The 20,401-nt window shown below is 27.7% G+C and overlaps 1 protein-coding gene across 6 annotated transcripts in view; it reads right to left on the bottom strand.

Annotated features, from left to right (window-relative positions):
- LOC127285527 (tyrosine-protein phosphatase 99A) overlaps nucleotides 1-16,171 on the bottom strand; it is a 408,337-nt gene extending 392,166 nt beyond the window's left edge. For 4 of the 6 annotated variants that reach the window (XM_051311617.1, XM_051311618.1, XM_051311619.1 and 1 more), the window contains exon 1: nucleotides 15,616-16,169. In XM_051311617.1, the coding sequence (XP_051167574.1) occupies nucleotides 15,616-15,751 (136 nt within the window). In that variant the 5' untranslated portion in view covers nucleotides 15,752-16,169. Of the gene's footprint in view, nucleotides 1-15,615 lie in introns of all 6 variants that reach the window. The other 2 variants (XM_051311615.1, XM_051311616.1) reach the window with 1 other exon arrangement.
- Between the last annotated feature and the right edge of the window lie 4,230 nt (nucleotides 16,172-20,401).

Genomic DNA, 20,401 nt, shown 5'->3' with positions numbered 1-20,401 from the left:
ATTCGTGATTTGAGAGAGATGCAATGCTGTTAGAGAGATGCAGACATACATTTCGGTCAGAGAAATCGGTAACGGAATCCAATTGAATTTCCCAGAAATTCTGACTCTCTACGGCACAATAACGCAAATAGTCTCTGAACCTATAAAATCTCTTATACTATGGAGAAATATCTCGTATTTCACTATATATATATATAGATAGAGAATACGACAAATTTTAATTAAAACCGTTAATATCAAGATGAAGACACACCAAAAGTCTTTCATGTTTCAAGACTTTCTGCTAATTAGAGCTTATCAAGTTTAGAACTTTAACATGAAACACACTATAGTCTATGTGTATGTTGCAATACACGACGCGTAACATTTAAATTCGTTGACTAAAGTGAAATCGAAAGGTGGCTTTTAATCTCGAGAGGAGCCAAGGTAGCAGGGGGTAAATAACTACAAAGTTCCAGATAAGTTATTATAGTGTAATAACACTTCGTCAGTGTGTTCGGCCATGAGTAATTTGCTCTTTCAGGGTGGCACATATTCCATAGAGTTGGAGCATGCATGAGCTAGAGAGAAGATGCACCTCACTCTGGACCTAAGGAAGGTTATACTGTTAGTCTTTGAAGTCTGGCCTTATAAGGATGAGCGCACAAGCTTATTGGCGCCTCTACTGACTTACTGTTATTACACAACCCGAGTTTGTGACGGTCTAAAGGAATTAATGCCACAACATCATGATTGCCATAGACATCTATATAACTTTCAAAATTAAAACGTTGTATGTGTGACCTAGTTTCAAAAAAATATATATATTAAATTTTTAAAACAATACACTTTGTTTTAATAAATTATTAACAAACTTGAGTTTTAGTTAGGTATCATTTATTTAAATGTCTGTAATTTTGACATCAGTATAAAAATATTATTAACTTTAATTTATTTTTATTTTTTTTTTTTATCAAAATCAGTATAGTAAATGTGAGTTTCAGTCAGACAAATTTACGAAATTTTTTTTATTATTTAGTTACCATCAGTAGTAACAGTCAATTTTCGTCAGACTTCAATCACAATTAGAGTTTGTGGTAAATGATAGTTTTAGCCAGATAACTTAGCAAAAAATTTTAGTCGCCATCGCAGTATAGTAAAAGTCAATTTTAGTCAGACTTAAATCACAATCAGTAGTAAATGATACCTTTAGTCAGACGACTTAGCAAAAATGTTAGAATTTAACCACTATCAGTAGTAAAATTCAGTTTTAATCAGACTTAAATTTTTTTTTAGTCAGACACAATAGTTTAAAATTTTTTTATTTTACTATTTTATTTAACGATTTGGTAAATTAATAAATTATTGAAAACTTATTAAATAATTAATATTAAATATTCCTCTAAACATTGAATTATAAACACATACAAATACTCATATCAAAAGCTTTCGTATATATTGTAGTAGTTTAGATCAAACAGTTTCACTATTTCGCAAAATATATACCGCGTAGTGTAATTCATGAGAATAAATGAAGATTAGTTCAATATTAGTACTGCGAGGTACGCATTGCAATATTCACAGGGAAATATTTCTTTCAAAAATTAATTCAAAGTTAATTCATAAGATAGTAATTTAATAATAATAATAATAATAATTCATTAATCAATTTTTCACCACCCTTTTCTACAAAAAAAAAAACAATTTACCGGTAGGAAAATTCAATCAGACAATATAAAGGATGAAGTTGACTAATAAATTTCGATAGTAAACAAATCACTTTTTGTTTGTCATCAATCAGGATCAGTTAAACACGATTAATTGTATTGCGCTGTATTTAAGTCGTTGATCCCCCTTTTGCGAAAGACTTCTAATAAGAAACAATGAAGACAAAAAAGGGGAGGAATAAGAGAAAACCAGAAAGAGAGAGTGAACAAAATGGGGGAGCTTTGATCATGAAAAGAGTTTGGTCACGTCTAAAGAAAGACTTTTGTCGATTAGGCGGTGAAAGGTCATTGATGCCTCGCCATGATCATATCGTACAATTCTGTAAAGGGGAATTGGGGGAATCATGGAGGAAAAAAAAAAGAAAAAGTAAAAAGGGATTCAAGTTTCAGACCGAAGCGGACGTGCAAACGATCGCCATATTGACGTCTTCTTCATCCACTTTCATAAGAGAAAAAAAAAGAGAGAGAGAGAGAGAGATCAGAAAAAAAAGAGAAAGAATACATCTCTCGCAGTCTTAGAAAGGTCGATTCAGATTCGTGAAAAGTTCGATGGTTCTTTGCTGCAATTTTCAAGCTAAATGTTCCTTCTTACTTTATCTACGTCTGCTGGTGAGCTTGCGAAACGAGATACCTCGTCCTACTTAAGAACCAATCTCCCGGGCAAGATCAGAAACTGCATGGTAACTGAATGGTAGGGGGAGAAAGAGAGGGGAGAGACGAAGAGGTATAGAAGTGGAGGAAGCTTCTTGCTTTCAAAGCGATCCTGGTTCAAATTGACAACGTCATTTGTAGTTGTGGAAGACGTCAAGTTCCACAGGAGGAAGGTTTCTCATTATCTTGATGATTACGATGCAAAGCGGAAGTAATTATTACTTCACTAACCGGCCATCTCTAAACCTAACGAACCTTCATGTTGCTTATGTCGTACCGGTCAAAAAAAAAAAAACAAAGAAAAAATACACAAAGTAAATAAGATTTTCTTGATAATTTCAACAAACTTTCATCCTCGATTATTATCCTTTGGTAAATGTAAAACTCCATTACGTTAAAATATCTTAGAATTTATATATATATTTTTTTAAAAAAAAAAAAAGGTCTTTATTCCAGTCTTAAGAGATCAAAGAAATTAGCCTTTGCCTTCTTTTCTTCATGGAATTTATCGGAAACTTATTATATAAACACTGATGAAAATGGAAGTTTCAAAAGAAATCTCCGAGACAAACGAGTGTAATGAAAAGTGACAAAATTTTTCAGACAAAAAGATCGGATTTCTCATCGTGGAAAAATCCTTTTCAATGAAAAATAAGTAGTTTCAAATGCGAAAATCTGTAATATCTTTCTAGTTTCATATTTACTTTTCTGACTTTATCCACAAATCTCGATTTAATTAAAAAGGAATAAAAAAAAAAAGATTTTGTATTTTACAAGTATCAACTTTTAATACACTCAACATTTGTGTATTTTTTAAATATTTAACAATATATAACAAAATGAAGTCATTAAATTAATATATTTTTTTAATTCAATGGAATATCGAAGGGCCTTGTTTTTTAAAAAAAGGGAATATTCGATAAATATTATTGTCACATATTTTTACAATATTTTACAATATTTTACAATATTTATCAAATAAATTACAATTTATACAAGAAACGAAATAATCCAGTAAAGGGAATTAAATTTTTTTAAAACAATCCAATCTCCTCCATCAATAAAAGAAGGTAAACTTAAAAAAAAAAAACATTTTTTCGTAATTAGTGAGCTTTCGCGTATATTAATGCAGAATTAATTTATTCTGCCTTGTTAAAAGAGATTCAATTATGGGAAAATCTACGCCTTGAAATTCTTTTTAAACTGGAAACAAATTAGCTTTTATCTTGAAAAGTTTTTAATGAATCCTATCAAAATAAAAATAATTATAATAATACCAATAATAATAATAATAATAATAATAATAATAATAATAATATTGTAAAAAAAAAAGATTTAAAATATACTTTAAATTGTATTTCAGTAGAAAATTTTACGGGATTAAAGAGTTCGATTTTCAGTGAAAAAAGTCAGTATATAGTCAGACAACATGAATAATTTTGCGTTCAATTTCTGCAGAATATTCGAGCAATATGAAATATTAATTGGTCTTTTCGAATATTACAAAATATATATTCTCTTATAAATGTATCAGAAATGTGTGAGAGAAATGACCAGATTTCATATAGACATGTACGATTCAAATTAAACTTCTCTAATTTCACGAAATTCCAGCTTTGATCCATCTACTAATTAAACTCGGCAATAACTTTCTCTTGAAAACATCGGAAATTGACTGGAGTAAATGCATCAGATCTTAAGTCCCAATATCACTTTATCGTTTTATAATTTCCCCCTCATCTTCAATCAAATTAAAGTTCATTAAACTTCTAAAATTCGCAAGCGAGAGGATATAAAAGAGAAAATATATATATATTGAAAATTAACAAAAATCTTGGGAAAATTCAATTTAAACACACAAATCTAATTAAAATAAATCAAAATAAAATTAATAAATATATTAAATAAGTTCCAAAAAAAAAGGTTTATTTCAACAATGAGAATAACAAAGGAGATTCGACTTTTATTAATTTCTACGTCTCTTTAGTTAAAAGAATATAAAAAAGAAGGGACAATTTAATATCGTAGCAACAATAAAACAATCGTTCATTCACAACAAAGAAAGTGGGAAAAAACGCATAAAAAATGTAATTAAAGAGATTTTTGTTCAGGTTCAGTGTTGTTGTTTTCTACTAAAGTCTAACAGTAGTAAACAAATTGTCATCGCATTCGAGAGAAAGAAAAGAATAAGAAAAAGAATAGAAGCAAAAGAAGCGTATCCCGCGAATATTTTAAATAATGAAATTCCACATGAAAATCCTCTCGCCTTTTCCACTCGACGAGAGTCTAGTTCACGACCCACTTCCCTTGCCTCAGGCTCGACATAAAGCTCTACACCAATGCGCACACAGAATCATTTGATGCGGTACGAATTGGTGGTGGAGGTACCTTTGGGTGTCGGGAGCTATACCGAAATGCAGTTCATAGTTACCCTGAACGGTCCTTGATTTATGCACAACTCATGTGTGCGTGTTCACATCTATATATATATATATATATATATATATATACATATGAACGGTATTCTTCATTAAGGAGGTACCTTGATCCTCATATTAATTGCTAGAACACGTTGCCTGCAGCTTCCAGCTCTGCGTATAACACTCACATATACACCAGCATATTTATTATATAAATGTATTCGCTTTACACGTGAATTGAAATTTGTCGTTGTATAAGTTTTACTATTACAAGTGTGGTTCTGGCTACGAGCAAACAATGCTACTCCATACCGTCCATTCAAGGTGATTCTATAACTCATTCGTTAATCCAGACACGTCCCAAACGATGTAGTCCCATCTATATATATATATAATATGTATATAGTTGAGTCCTTTATGTGTATACCAAGGGAGTATATTTCTGCATCAAGTGTGTGAAACCCTACATTCAAAGTGTATCGTCACGCAGGATATCTGCCCCCTCCCCCCGCCCCCACCTTTTACTCCTGTTATCAAGTGAGCTTGCTCCATTGCAGACTATACACAAGTCTATATCGTTCTCAATGGGCGGAATTCCCTGAATACAAACTGTTTCCGAGTTCCTTTAAATATATAAATGGCAACTTGGATTAAAAAAAAACATGCGCTTGGGACCATCTTAATGAAGACAAAACAAAATGAATATGCAACGATTTTGTATAGAGAAAGAAAGAGAGTGTGCACAAAGAAAAAAAATTCTTTTGTTAATTTCACTACTTTTTAACAACACTGCACGAAAATTCAATAAGTCCTTAACTGAATTTAATTAGTTGTAATAGAAGTAGTTAAAACAACTAATTTAGTTGGTAGAATAAGATTTTGAATTGCTAATTTTGACTATTCAAAAAATTTAACACCTAATATTTAAGTAGTAAATTTTACAAGTAAACATCAACCTGTAGTTGATAATTAATGATCACAATAACATTAACAATTATCAAATAAATATTTAATAATTTTTATTTAACTTAAATAAATTGTATTTGAATTAATAATTTTTATATTTAAAATAAATACAATTTACTTGACTCAAATAATAATTATTTGTTACAAATAAATATTTATTTGATAATAAAGTAATCGATTATTTGAATTAAATAAAAATTTTTTTCACTATACGTTTAAAAATTCTAATAAATTCTCAAAAAAAAAATTCTACAGTTGAAATTAATGATATTTTATTACCGTAACTGTACCAATAACAGTCTCATTAATATTATCTGAATAAAAAAACAAGAATTCAAATTATTTTTTTCTTTAAAATTTAATAGACAACTTCCAACAATAGCTATTTGACATTAATAATAAAACAAATCCAAGAGAAAATTGACGTTTAAATAGAAATAACTAAAAAAATAACAGATCTTGTCAAGAAGGAAATTGGAGATTTCAGTAGAAAAGTCAACGTGCGGTCAAACATATACCTCTCATACATAAATAATAATATTCAACTTGAAAATTTAACAGTAAAATTTAATAATAAACTATTTTTATTTCTCTTTTCCATGATATATTTCAACTGTCGATTACAAATAAATATACAACACAAAAATCTAAAAGTACCATACAAATGCCTATACATTCCACTCTGAATTCGAATGCCTTTGAATCTTTCATAGGATTCGTTGAAATTCAAAGCCGATATTGTTTCAAATTTCTTGCTCTTTGTAGAGTCAAATATATATAATCTCTCTTTCTTGACAAAAAAAGAAAAGTATTTTAAATTCGTAAACACTTCAACTGACCATATCCTCAATCAATGTTATGAATTTAATATTACAATACTAAAAAATGTATGTACCTATATATTGTTATGAATTAATAACAATGTTTGAAAAATGGATATATAACAAATATTATTCTATCATTAAAATCAAGAATGTAGAAAAGAATCAAATATTTATCTTTCATTATTTATACTAATAAGCAGTATTAAAACCCTCAACCCTATATGATAACTTATATACACGCAATTGTCTTTACATACATTGAATATTCATATAATACAAAAGAAGTTTCTTATACATATTGTCCTCAAATTCAACAAATAGTTACTATATGAATGAGAAAATCTGACCGAGTTATCTGACAAAAACCAATTTCTATAGAAATTCTGGTAGTTCCAAGAAATTTATTTCACAAAGTTGGAATAAACTACTTTCGGAAATGATGCTTTACATGAAGCCTAGTTTGAGCGACGCATTGTCTGTCGTCCAAATTCCAGACACTATCTTTCAAATGCAACTCTTTCTTCAAAACAAACATTGTAGTTATATCTCATGAATAATAAAAATTTATTGTCCTCACAAAATTCGATATCAAAATTGATTATTGTTATTAAAAAAACAACAATAAATAGTGCTGAATTAATTATTCGACAGAAAAGGCTCACAGCTGAATATTTTTTTTTTTTTTTTTAAAAAAAAACTTCGTTCTGTAACAAACTTTTTCTCTTAGAGGATCCACCGAAAGCTCTTTACGATACTGACAAAAAGAAAACTCAATAAAAAAAAGAATTTCTCAAATTCAATTTAATTTTGTATATATTTTCCTTATCTCCAATATCCTAATGTTTGGGTAAACAGTAAATTTCTAAAATTTCACATTTCATTCATTTCCCAAATGCACTATTTTACAAACAACATAAAAAAGCAAACAACATAACATTTTATTCTAGGGGAATTGTAACTCTATACACCATCTATATATATTGTATATATATTGTCCAGAAAAGTCTTGGAAGTTAGTATCTTGATTCAAACCACGTTTCAGTGATCCGCAACGGGATACTGAAACCTGATGCTATGTATTTTATGTTTTTATGACTCGATGACGTTCAAAAGGAATGATCTCATATCTACTTCATCCTAACAGCAAATAACATTTCTTGATTGTTACTATTTATATTGACACCAAAACAAAATGCTTTTCCTTTTATTTATATCAAAAGCGAGAATATATATAATATACGAAAAATATCATCAATTTATGTTAAATCGCAATTTCACAAACAAAGTGAAATATATAATAATAAGTTGAGCGTTAAATTTATATCGCATTGTAGTGTGAAATTATTTTAATTTTTAAATTAATCGGAGAAATTATCCACAAAATATTACACAAATTAATTCGAATATTGTGATAAATTATTATATGAAGAAATTATAATTATTGATAATAGATTTCAGTGCTACGAAATTCATAAAGTTAAAATTTATAAATATTTGACTAAATTTAATAAAAAAGAATTTATACTCAACCGAATTTTCATAAAAAAAAATTCTAATTTAACCAAATTCTTATTAAAAACGAAATTTTTATTCAACAGATTTACAAAATCTTTTAAATTGTTTTAAAATACATTCAGAAAAAAATGTTGTTATAACTTTAAAGAAATTATTTCCATATTTATTATTCAAAAATTAGTATTATATTCCATTTTAAAACAATATACCAAATATATTCTCTATTTTCAAGGTTCAAGATATCAAATTAAATAAACATAGACATGGCGACAGAATTCTTCACATTCATTGACTTTCCTTAACCTACAGATAAAATGTATAATGCACGATCGATAAAAGGTTATTATAGAACATCTATGTGTAAGATATACATAGCATTATTGGCTTTATTAAATATTAATATCACATAACTCTCTCAATAATTGTCATAAAAACAATTTGTTATTTTTATTTTTGTGATTAAAATTTGAAATACTAACTGCATTTTCTTTTCTACTTCAATTAAATTTAAAACAATTAAAACGAAGTGTTGATAAAAAAAAGAGAGATAAAACTTAAAAAATCTGTTTTTAAAGATTAATTAAAAAAAACGGCTATCAATAATCAAAAGTTTTCTAATATCTCAGAAAAGTCAATAAAAGTGTATTGGAAACCAAAAGAGAAAAATGTAATAAGATTTTCTTTGGCTTATAGCCAAAAATTGAAAATGAGAACAGGAACTCGCACAATTTTTTATATTTATTTACATTTACTTTTTGTAAACTAGGTTAAGTAATCTATCTAAGATTTTCATTAGAAATTTTTTTTCACTCTATATAGTTGGCTATTGTTTGCAAAAATATAAATCTATTTTAATATAGAAAATATTTAACTTCTCTTTTTCTTAATTTCGAAAATAATTCCCCAAGATTTAACAACATTTTTTTTCACAACAAACAAATCTTTTCCTTTTTATAAAAGCTTTGAGCATCTAATAATTTAACGCAACTATAAATGATTATTAAAAAAAATTATATTCTGTACACTTTTTTTAGTAACACAATTTTGATGTAAATCACTTTAAAGAAAAAAAAAAAGCTCGTATAAAAATGCATATACTCGTATTTTTACGATGAATATTTAAATTTTATCTAAAAATGTAATACTTTCTTTTATAGTCGAGTGCTTGCACAGCTAATGGACTTGAAGTAAACTTTTCTCTATTTTTAAAATAAAAAAAATTGCCTCAGTGAAATAAACGTTTTTACGAAAGAAAAAACAGTAATTTGAACAAAATATATATCTATTTTCTTGGAATGCACATGTGCCACATCCGTTTCTCCTTGTTGAAATTACGAGAGACTTCTATGAACGGAAAAACTCTATGTTGCGGACATGGATAGAAACTCTTTAGGGGTTTCGTCCAAGAAAACCGTATCAAGTAAGCCCATGTGAATATAGGGAAAAATAAAAGAAAATCTAAGGTCCCACTTGGATATACGGTATACGTACAAAAGTACTTACTTTCAGCACCAATGCGGATATAGAAACAACCACTTCTATTTCGTATCGCATTCCTATATATATATATATAGATCCCACCCAAAGCTTGTACAAAGCAAGTTCTCTCCACGCGATATCGGATACATATTTCTCAACGATCACCTTTGGGAGCTCTCTTATTCTGTTACGATTGAGCTGCGGAAATTATTAGGCTGTTCGCTGGCACGACTTTATTTTATGTATGTTAAAATGGTTCTAAAAGCGAAAGAAGAAAATGAAACTAATTTCTATACAAATTAACAAAAAAAAAATTGTAACATATGAAAAATAAGATCCATTATCCCAAAGATTTTTTAAAACAAAAAAATAATACAAACTTAATTTATTTTTCAAAGACCAAATCGAATAAAATTGATTTCACTATTTCGATCACCCCTCATACAATTTTTTTTTTTTTTTATTAAATATTTTATTTTCTTATCTTTTCTTGAAATAAATAAAAAAAAAAGGGAAATTTAATGAAAACTTTACAATATATATCTATACAGTGTTCTGAATAGAAAAAAGAGCAACGATTCGCACCCACTCCGCCTTTTCTCGAATATTGGAAATCTCCGGATTCTCCGTTTCATGATAAGAACCACCCAGTATCATACATATATCGAGGCCTATTGAAACCAAATCGAAATATCTTTTTCGGAGGGTCGTCATCTTCGAGTGTCAGCTTCGATTATAGCTATAACGTATTCGAATAGACGTCCTCGATAATTGAATTTTACTTTCTGAGAATAACGATTGTGATTTGAATATACACTCTGACGAAGAAAATAAATACTTGTAGATGTAGTGAACCCACGAATAATATAAAATGTCTTCTTAAAAAGCTCCAATATATATATATAGTAAATAAAAGTTTTTTTCAAATATATATTTCTATTTTTCAATTTTCTACCTGACTGATAATAAGAAAATAATTATTTTTAAATAAATTATTCAAAACAACAAATTGTGTAAAATAATAAACCATTTTTTTAAATTAAAAGAAAATAAAATCTTGAATTACGATTTTGATTTCACTAAAATTCTAATTAATTAACCAAAATATGAAAACGAGAAGAATATTGTATAAATAGAAGAAAGTTTCAACAGCACTTGAAGATAATTAAACACATTTCACAAATGAAAATCCCAAGTTGCAAATAAGACCAATTACGAAACACCTGCTTAGTTTTACAATTAAAAATCGTTCCTTTTAATACAACTTACGATGAAAGGTGGGAGAGAAGAAGGAGGAGGAAAAAAAAAAGAAGTTTAATATAAAACAGCGGAAAATTGTCGAAAAAACGTGACTCGAAAATTACGTAGACACATATAACTTTTAAACGTACATATTTCACATTTTTTGTGAAATATTCATGAAACGTTACGCTACGGGGTAACTTTTTTTTAATGAAATACAAAACTCTGCGTGAAATCTGAATTCCTAATGATGTTTGCCAACTCCCATCGTTATTCATGTTACACACATATATATGTATATATAGATAAGCTTAATTATCGAGCTTTTAAATATGAATTTAAGATTAAAAATTTTTTATTTAAAACTTTAAGATGATATATAAATAATTAATTAATATTAATTATAATTTCTAAAACACAAGTATATTCTATATTAAAGAGTATAATATAAATGCATGGTGTCTAATCCAAGCGTTTAACGACTGCGGCTGTCGGGAATTCTTATTTAATTTGTCTATTTTTTTATTATTATTATTATTATTATTATTATTATTATTATTATTATTTTTATATTTATTTTACAAAAATGTAGAAAAATTTTTAAATTACACTTGAAAGAAATAGTATTGAATCAAGAAAAAAATTTGTCATTTAATTCAATATTTTCTTGATCGAAGAAAATTTTACTATCACTGAAAAAAAAATTTATTTGATTAAAATACTCGATTACTTGACTATTATCAAATAAATATTTATTTGTATCAAATAATTATTATTTGAGTCAATTAAATGGTATTTGTTTCAAATACAAAAATTATTGGTTCAAATACAATTTATTTAATTCAAATAAATATTTATTTGATAATACTCAAGTAATTGAGTATTTGAATCAAATAAATTTTTTTTTCAGTGTAGTTTGAAGTAAATTTTCCAAATTGAGAAAAACTAATGAATCAAATAAGAACAGGATTTTTTTTTTTTTTTGAATCAATGCTACTTTTTTTCAATGTATAACTTTTACCGTAGTTTTAAAATAATTTTCTTTCATCAATATTTTTGATCGAGAATTTGAAAAGATCAAAACTCAACTCTTTTCATAAATGTCAAAACAAATAAAAAGAATTTCAGTTAACTATTCTTAATTTATGAAATATTAATGCCTCTTGGAAAGTTGTCGACAAGAATGGGAAGCGCACGGCTGGTGGTAGATCGGAAAGTTGGTGAGTGCCAAGGATAAGAAACGTTGGGTGAATAAGACGAGGGTAAGGCCATCGCTCTGTGTCGATCGAGTTGGACTGTGTATAGTCATCGGTATCAGAGAGAGAGAGAAATTGAATTTCACGAACCGATTAGACCAGATACTCTCTTGGTTTGTACAGTCAGATGGGAAAAGAGAGAGAGAGAGAAAGAATTATCTCGAAAATGTGCTGGAATAGTACATGTATCGATTTGTACTCCTTGCATCAACGTTCGTTGAAAGCTACATTCCCTAGTTTCCATATGTATCTATATATATCTGTAAATCAACATATATACATATATGTATAAAAAGGATCTTATGGAATCCCACCCTTATTCAAAATCCCATATTCCTATCTATATATATTTTTCCCTTATTTTTTTGGTAGTTCTACTCGTTTTGTATACACTGAAAAAAAAAATTATTGGATTCAAATACCGGTGTATTTGGTTATTATCAAATAAATATTTACTTGAATCAAATATTTTTTATTTGAATCAAATAAATGGTATTTGCTTCCAATACTGAAATATTTGATTCAAATATTATATATTTGATTCAAATAAGAAATATTTGATTCAATTAAATATTTATTTGATAATAACCAAATACACCGGTATTTGAATCAAATAAATTTTTTTTTTTTTCAGTGTATAACAACATGCACACACAGAAGTGCCAGTTCTCACGACTAATATCTTCTCGACATTTCAACGTCGAGTGAGCGATCGTAACGTTTATATACCTTACATCCCAGGCACTGAATCAGAATCGAATTGAGAGGACTGGTCAATCAGGATACGAGACTGACTGGAATACAAATTTCGCGACGGTCAATTGACTGTCGTTCTCCATCCGGAATATAACGTCCACCTCAACCTACTGCGAATAGAACGAGTATATTTCAGGAAATGTAAATCCAATTTCCAATGTAAATATACGCTACATCTGCATAAATTAATTTACTCAAGGAAACCGACATAAATTAGTGAACCAGATGAGATATTCAACATGTCACAAAATATGCAGTTATTTTTTAATATTGAAATAAAGATTTTTTTATAAAAGGACAATTAAAAAATTTACACTAATGAAACAGGTTTGCAAAAAATTTCAACTATTTAAACAAAATTTCACTAATTCAAATATGACTATATAAATTGAATATGAATTATTCCAAATTTGAAAACAAATATAAATAAATAAAAACGCAGGCTCAATAATAAAAAAAAATGTTATGTTTCAACAGTTATAATTACTATATATATATATATATATAATATAGATGTTCAAAAATAATTTTCAACCCCCTTTTGATATGCATAAATTATCGATCCCTGTCACTCGAAAGTTTTAAAAATGTCGATAAAATAAATGTAAGCTACAACAATGTCTAAAAATATTTTATCAATTGAAGCAAAAAATAACTTCAGAATTTAAGAATATAAATCTCTACAATTGTATCAGCTCAGAATGAAAATTATTTTCAAAAAAAGAGAAAGAGAAAAAAAGATATTGGTATACAGCGCCTAAAATTAAAAAAAGAAAAAAAAACCGAAAGAGAGATAGAGAGCAGGTGAGTGAGTGAGATGAAAATCTAAAAGGAGAAAACCTTTTGCATTTTTCACCTGGTTCGTATTTAGATGAAAACGAGACTGCTGATGCTTCCCAGGGAGCATCACGTATAAAAACAATTTTTCAAGTAATATCTTCAAATACGATCTCTCCAATTCGGAGTTGGGATATTCTTCAAATGCCAAATATTGTAACCGTCGAAATAAGAATTCATCTTGCGAATCAGAAATGATAACCTAATATATCATAAAAATTATATATCTTTAAAAATGATTGATAATACCAATATCGATAATGTTTCTTTGGTAGAAATAAATAAAAAAAAAGTCAATTTTCCAATATAAATATTATAAAACAAATGATTAAATTAAATAAACTTTAGAATAAAGGTATGTATTTTCTTTAGGATTATTTTGCTATAATATAAACCACAAAAAATATATTATATAAACTTAAAAATTTTATAAAAATAAAATGTTTTTACACCTCTAAATATTTATTGTAATTTTAATAATAAAACTATCAGAACTAATGTATCCAACTTTTAAAAAACAATTAATTTAGATGACATTTCAAAGAATGTTTCAATGCATATTTATAAATTTTTATACTTTAATCACAAAATATAAAATAAAAATTCACAATGATAAAAAATAATCAAATAAAAAACTTGTTATTCGTGATGTCGACAAATTTCACCAATTAAATTCATTTTAGCTTTTGATATTTAATAAAATTTTGTTCTTTCACTTATAATTCAATATTATAAAAGTTAAGAATACTTAATTAATTGTAAATTATTTTTCAAATAAATGTCGAGCAGGTAGAATTAATGTTTCTTTTTCAACACCTTTGAATTTAAAAAAAAAAAGAATAAACAAGATAAAACTAAATAACATTCAATTGTTTTAATTGTCATTTTAACGAGATGCTAGACTTTTACGAGAATTTATTGATCGTTAAACGCTCAATGTGAATCACTAAAAATATTTTACTTTTTACGAAACATTCAATTCATCAAGTTCAATTATACTTAAATATATACTAATTTTTTATTAATTATAATAAAAATATTTCAAAAATATTAATTAGAAATGATTTGAAGCTAAAAATTGTTCATTTTGTTTCTTAAACAATGTTTGGACTTTATGATTTAATTTAAGCAATACCACTTTTAAAAAACTATACTTAACTTAAAATATCATTCAATATTTAAATACTTTAATTATAATTATACAAAGATAAATTTGAAAAATTTTGATTTAATTAACTCAGTTAAAAATATATTCGATTCAAAAGAATATTATATTTTCGTTAAATCAAAAATATGTTTCGGAACAAATTTAATTAAAAATAATATGTTCCAAAAAAGAAAATCGATTCAACGCTATAAAAATGTATAAAATAAAAAAAAAGGACAACTTTTTTCTCAAATTATCGAAAAAAAATTTTCTTTAAATTTTTAATTTCCTTTCAATTAGCAAAATAATTATGATGCTGTCAATTTATCTCTAATTTTGATTTGCACAAACTTTCAAGAAATTAATACTTTTATAAAAACCAGTTACCCCCGAATAACTTTAATTTTAACTCAAAGTAATAGATATTGTCTAATTATTTTTTCGTTTTCGTTTATAAAAACGTTGCCGACTTCAGAATCATAAATAATTTTCCAACTACCATAAATGCAGAAAAATTTATTGGTAGCAAATTTAATTTATTTAAATTAAATAAAAAATATAATTGTCTCATCTAAGTTAATTAATTATTTATTTGAAATAAAAATTTTATTTATAAATATTTATTCAACTCTAAGAGCAATAAATTTTTTTCTCTGATATAATCCAAAAGAAAATACATACAAATTATTCCAATTTATATATATATATACGAAAAAAGATCAAGAATATACTGTCCATCGTAAATTGTCAAATAAAAAAAGAAAAATTTACGACACAAAATTGTAAATATTTTTTTTTTTTTTTAGCAATTCTCACCGAAAATACGACCGGCAGCAACGTAGTCGATGATTAACCAGACGAAGTAAGCATAGATAATCCCTCTATGTTTACAGGCATCCATGCTGACGGAAGTTTTATTACACTCTCGTCGACGTGAAACGTGAACCATCATTTAATTTTATCAACACCGATTCGACGTGTGAGGATTCTTCCGGCAGAGTGCCTCACATTCTAACATATTTAAATGAAGGAACGCATCACGACTGATATACATTTGCGTTTGCTTGCCCAAGTCCAGGAAGCACAAGGTTCCGACCAATGTGGCTCACATTATTCACCGAATTCATTTGCACTAACACACACTTTAGTTTATCCAAGTCCCACGCTAATTGTCCTTTTCGAATAGTCTCTCTCTCTCTCTCTCTCTCTTTTTCTCTCTCCCTATTTCAATCTTGGCGTAGAGAAAACAAAAAAATTCTCTCCGTCCTCTTATATCATCATATTATAACGCACAGAAATATTAATTCATCCATTTATAAAATTCACCCAAATCTATAATTAAATTTCAATTTTTTTAAACTATAATAATCATAAAAAAAATTCTTTTTCTATCCAGAAACGATTTTTCTCCAAATTGCAAATTTTAGTCAAGTAAATTAAATTTTCCTAAATAGTCCAATTAGCGTTTTTTTCAATATGAATAACAAATTATAATACCGCACTAATTTTCACACATTAGGCATAAAAATAAAAGAAATAAGAGAGCAAAAATGCATTCCTAATTCTCCAAAAAAATATTAATACCAAATTCTAAATGACATTTGAATGTATTTTTTGAATAGCGCATATATTGTATTCTTGACCATTTGAATCAGTTTTGTATTCATCATGATACGAAAAACTTTTGGTGAATATCATGCTTGAATAATGATACTTCGTGTATTAAAGAGCTTTTCCATGATTAAAAGTTCATGAGATTCGATTGAGCCGTGGGGTTTGGAAATTTGAAACGAGAAAGAGAGAAGAGAAGCTTTTTGCGAAATTAATCGCGCTGTCCTGTTGGGAATATCATCGATGGACGATATTTTCAATTGTACGATAATACAAACCGTGTAGGTGCTTTAGGGGGGTGAAAGGAGAAAGAAAGAGAGAAACAGGAAATGGGAGCATAAACAAGAGAGAGAAGAAGCATATAGGTTAATTATCCATGCGCGCGGGCAAAGTCGCTGATCTCGACGAGTCGTTATATCAACGATACGATACACTTGTTGCGGATGACTAATTTCACTCGTGGAAGAAAAGAGCCTGGGGAAAAGTCTCACATTCACAAAAGTTTCTCGCTCTTTTCTTTCTTCCCTATTTTTTTTTTTTTATTTGTCACTTTTCGATATTAAATGTTTCACGTAGAAATCACTTTTTCCGCTGTTATCATCCTCGTTATCAACAAGAGGAAACTTCTTTGGATGCTGAAAAATGTTTCTCAAGATTTAAAATCAACTCTCGTTTCTTCTATTTTATTTCTCTCATCTCGTCTTTTAAGAATTAAGACCCAATTAACGTAATTGAATATGAAATCTTTTTTCATGCTTTCTATCATATTTAAAAAAAAAAAAGAATGCCAATGCAAAACAGAAAATAAAAATCTTTGTGAAATGTAATGAATATTTTGCCTTGTTTGTTCCCGATTACAAATACTGATAAATATTAATGAAATTCTAGCCGCGCAACGGAATTATTTTCAATTGCTTAATGTTCCATGCGAAGAGATAGAGAGAGAGAAGGGGATTCCTTCAATTGATTTGCTTAATGGGAGATTCAATTGAAAGGGACTCATTTAACATGCTTCATCTCGAGACATTTTAATCACAAGGTTTCAGCTGCGAAGCAAATCAACTCGAAAAATTTCTACTCTCTAAACTTGAATGAATGAATGAAATTCGCATTTATTCGGATTGCTGAGAATCTGTATAAATTCCGCTTCTAAATTTTACAATTTAAGGCAAAAAAACAAAGAGTGTGAAAGATAAATTTTAATATTAAAAAAAAAAAATTGAAAAAATGTTTATAAAAAAAAGAACTTTTTCAAACTTTCTTCCAAATTGTAAATTAATAATAATAAATTAAAATAAATTAATTAGTTTATTAATAATTTTAATTCAATGAAGTTTAATACTTTCAATCGATGAAAACTTGATTCAAACAAAAATTGGACTCAGTTCAAGAGTAAAACTTTTAGTGATTCAGATTTAGAGAGTAGAAAATTTGACGCATTTAAAACTTCATTGGAGATCGTGTGTTGATATTCAAGACGAAACTCTCCTCAAAAGGAAATACATATATATATATATATATATATATATATATATATATATAGTTTTGAGATGTACGCAACTGAACTTGCAGTCGACAAAAGAAAAACTTTTCTCAGTGTATTATTCTTTATTGTATTCCACAGAGAAGTAAAAGCAAAGATCGCACAAAACTTGGAATCCCCTTTTCTCTCTTTTTGGACATCTCAAATCAAGATATCCTCGGCTCCGGAAGCCTCGGTGCCTCGACCATAAACGAAGATATCGTTGCGGAAGATGAATGTAGCGCGAAAAACGAAGAATCAGAGATGGAGAACCAAAAAAAAAAAGGAAGAAAAGATAGAAAACGAAAAGAAAGAATTGTGAAACTTGAAAAAAATAGTGGAGAACAATAAGAAAAAAAAAGTAAGAAACCAAAAACAATATTGGAGAACAAAAAAAATCAAATGGAGAACATAAAATCAAGATTTTTTAAAAAAATGTGGAGAACCAAACGAAAAATCAGTGGAGAACAAAACAACAAATAAAACTAGAAAAAAAACTGTGGAGAACCAAAACGGAAAATCACTGGAGAACAATAAAGCATAAAAAAACTGTGGAGAACCAAAACTGAAAAACAAAACCCAAAAAAAAGTGAAAAATCCAATGGAGAACAAAAAAGAATGAGAAGAACCAAAACACTAATAGAATAAAACGAATACTCAATTATTCCAGGACGAATAAATAAATATAGAACCAAAAAAAAAATAATACAATAAAGAACCTATTTAAAAAAAAAAAACCAAGAAAGATGACAGTAATATCAAGCCACCACCTTGTCAATCATATCATACGAAGCATAAATTTAATTTGATAAATGTTACCACCCCCCCCCCCCAAAAAAAAAAAAAAGAAAAGACAGTAAAATTTGTATATAAAAATGAAAAGAATTAATTTTAAACACCTTAATAGAAGAAACGAGACAATAAGTCGATTTCGCGTCTTAAAGAAATAATTTTTTATGTGCTCAAAAAATGATCCTTCATTTAGAAGAATTTTTGTCTAGAGCGTCGCGACGCTGCGCGTCCCGCGGAATCACGATCCGCACTGGTACGCCATCGAGCGTTGAGAAACTTCACCATTACCCCTTGACACCCCCCCTTCCACCCCACGTGGAATAACCCACCCTCACCAACCCCCTTTTCTTCATTCCAAACCCCACCCCCTCTCATCCCGTCAACCCCAGCCATCTACCAACGGACTTCATGCGCATGATGGGACACAAGGGGTAGCGCGCGAGCGCATGGGAGTCTTTGAATCTTTGGGTCGGGGTTAACGAAAGGGAGTCCCGATGAGGTGGGGTAAAGGGGGGATGTGGGCTTCGAAGAGTAACGGGATCATGTTACTCGTGGTGACGATGTCAAGAGTGGAAGGAGTCATTGGCCATGTAGCTTTTTTTTTTTTTTTTTTTTTATATTTATACTTTTCTTTGTTGTTGGCTTGGCTGGATACTTCGTGATCTCTGACGGCGTTTATTTAGATAACATCACTTGAGCAAAGGCTAATTTTTAATATGCGACGCTATTATAACTTCTAAGAGTTAAGTCATTCTTTTTTTTTTTTTTTTTTTTTTTTTTTTAAATTATTTAACCGAAGTAAAAAAGAAGTTTTAGAATTTTTTTTATAAAGCATAATATAAATTTCTTTAACCCCCGAATAATTTTGTTACACTGAAAAAAATGTATTTGATTTCAATTAGTTGAGTCTAATCAAATAAATATTTACTTATTTAAAGAAATAAATTTTTAATTGAGTCAAATTAAAATTATTTGATAAAAATAAACATTTATTTGATAAGTAAGAGTTTTTATTTGAATCAAATTTTTTTTTTCAGTAAAAAATAATTTTTCAAATTTTGCAAAACTTTTTGTACTCTTGGATTATATTCCATTTAAAAAAATTCAGTTTCGTATCATGATTTATACAAAAATAGTTTTGTAAAATGTTCTAAAATTTTAGTACAAACTACAAAACCATTTAAAGTTACTTTGAATAATTTTGTAAATTTTCGTGCTGGTATTTTAGAACATTTTACACCAAAACTATACTCATCAAATCACACAAAATTTAATTTTATAAACTTAATATATATTTAAGAGTACAAAAATTTTTGTAAAATTTGACGAATTAAATTTTTCCGCATTAAATACAAAATAAAATTTTCGAATAATAATATTCTTTGCAATTAATAAATTTCGAATTATGAATTTTTTGTTTTATCACAAAAAAAAACATTTAATATGGTCTGTTTGAATTTCAAATCAGACATATTTAACTGAAAATCCATTCATTTTATAAAGTATATAAAAATATTTTCTAAATAAACAGTTAAAAAAATATACCTAAAAATGTTCTTGCAATTTTAAAAATGGTGAATAATTAAAGACTAACCTTAATTGTTCATTATAAAAGGCGGATGTAGAATATTGAAGATGTTGAATATTGACGATGTTGAAAGATCATCGCGAGAAGAA

The sequence above is a fragment of the Leptopilina boulardi genome, unplaced genomic scaffold (genome assembly GCF_019393585.1).
Source record: "Leptopilina boulardi isolate dan_hultmark-lab unplaced genomic scaffold, ZJU_Lbou_2.1 LbouV2_333, whole genome shotgun sequence".
In the NCBI taxonomy this organism is placed as follows: Eukaryota; Metazoa; Arthropoda; class Insecta; order Hymenoptera; family Figitidae; genus Leptopilina; species Leptopilina boulardi.
Note: the sequence above shows the minus strand (reverse complement) of the source record. Positions and strands in the feature narration are given on the sequence as shown.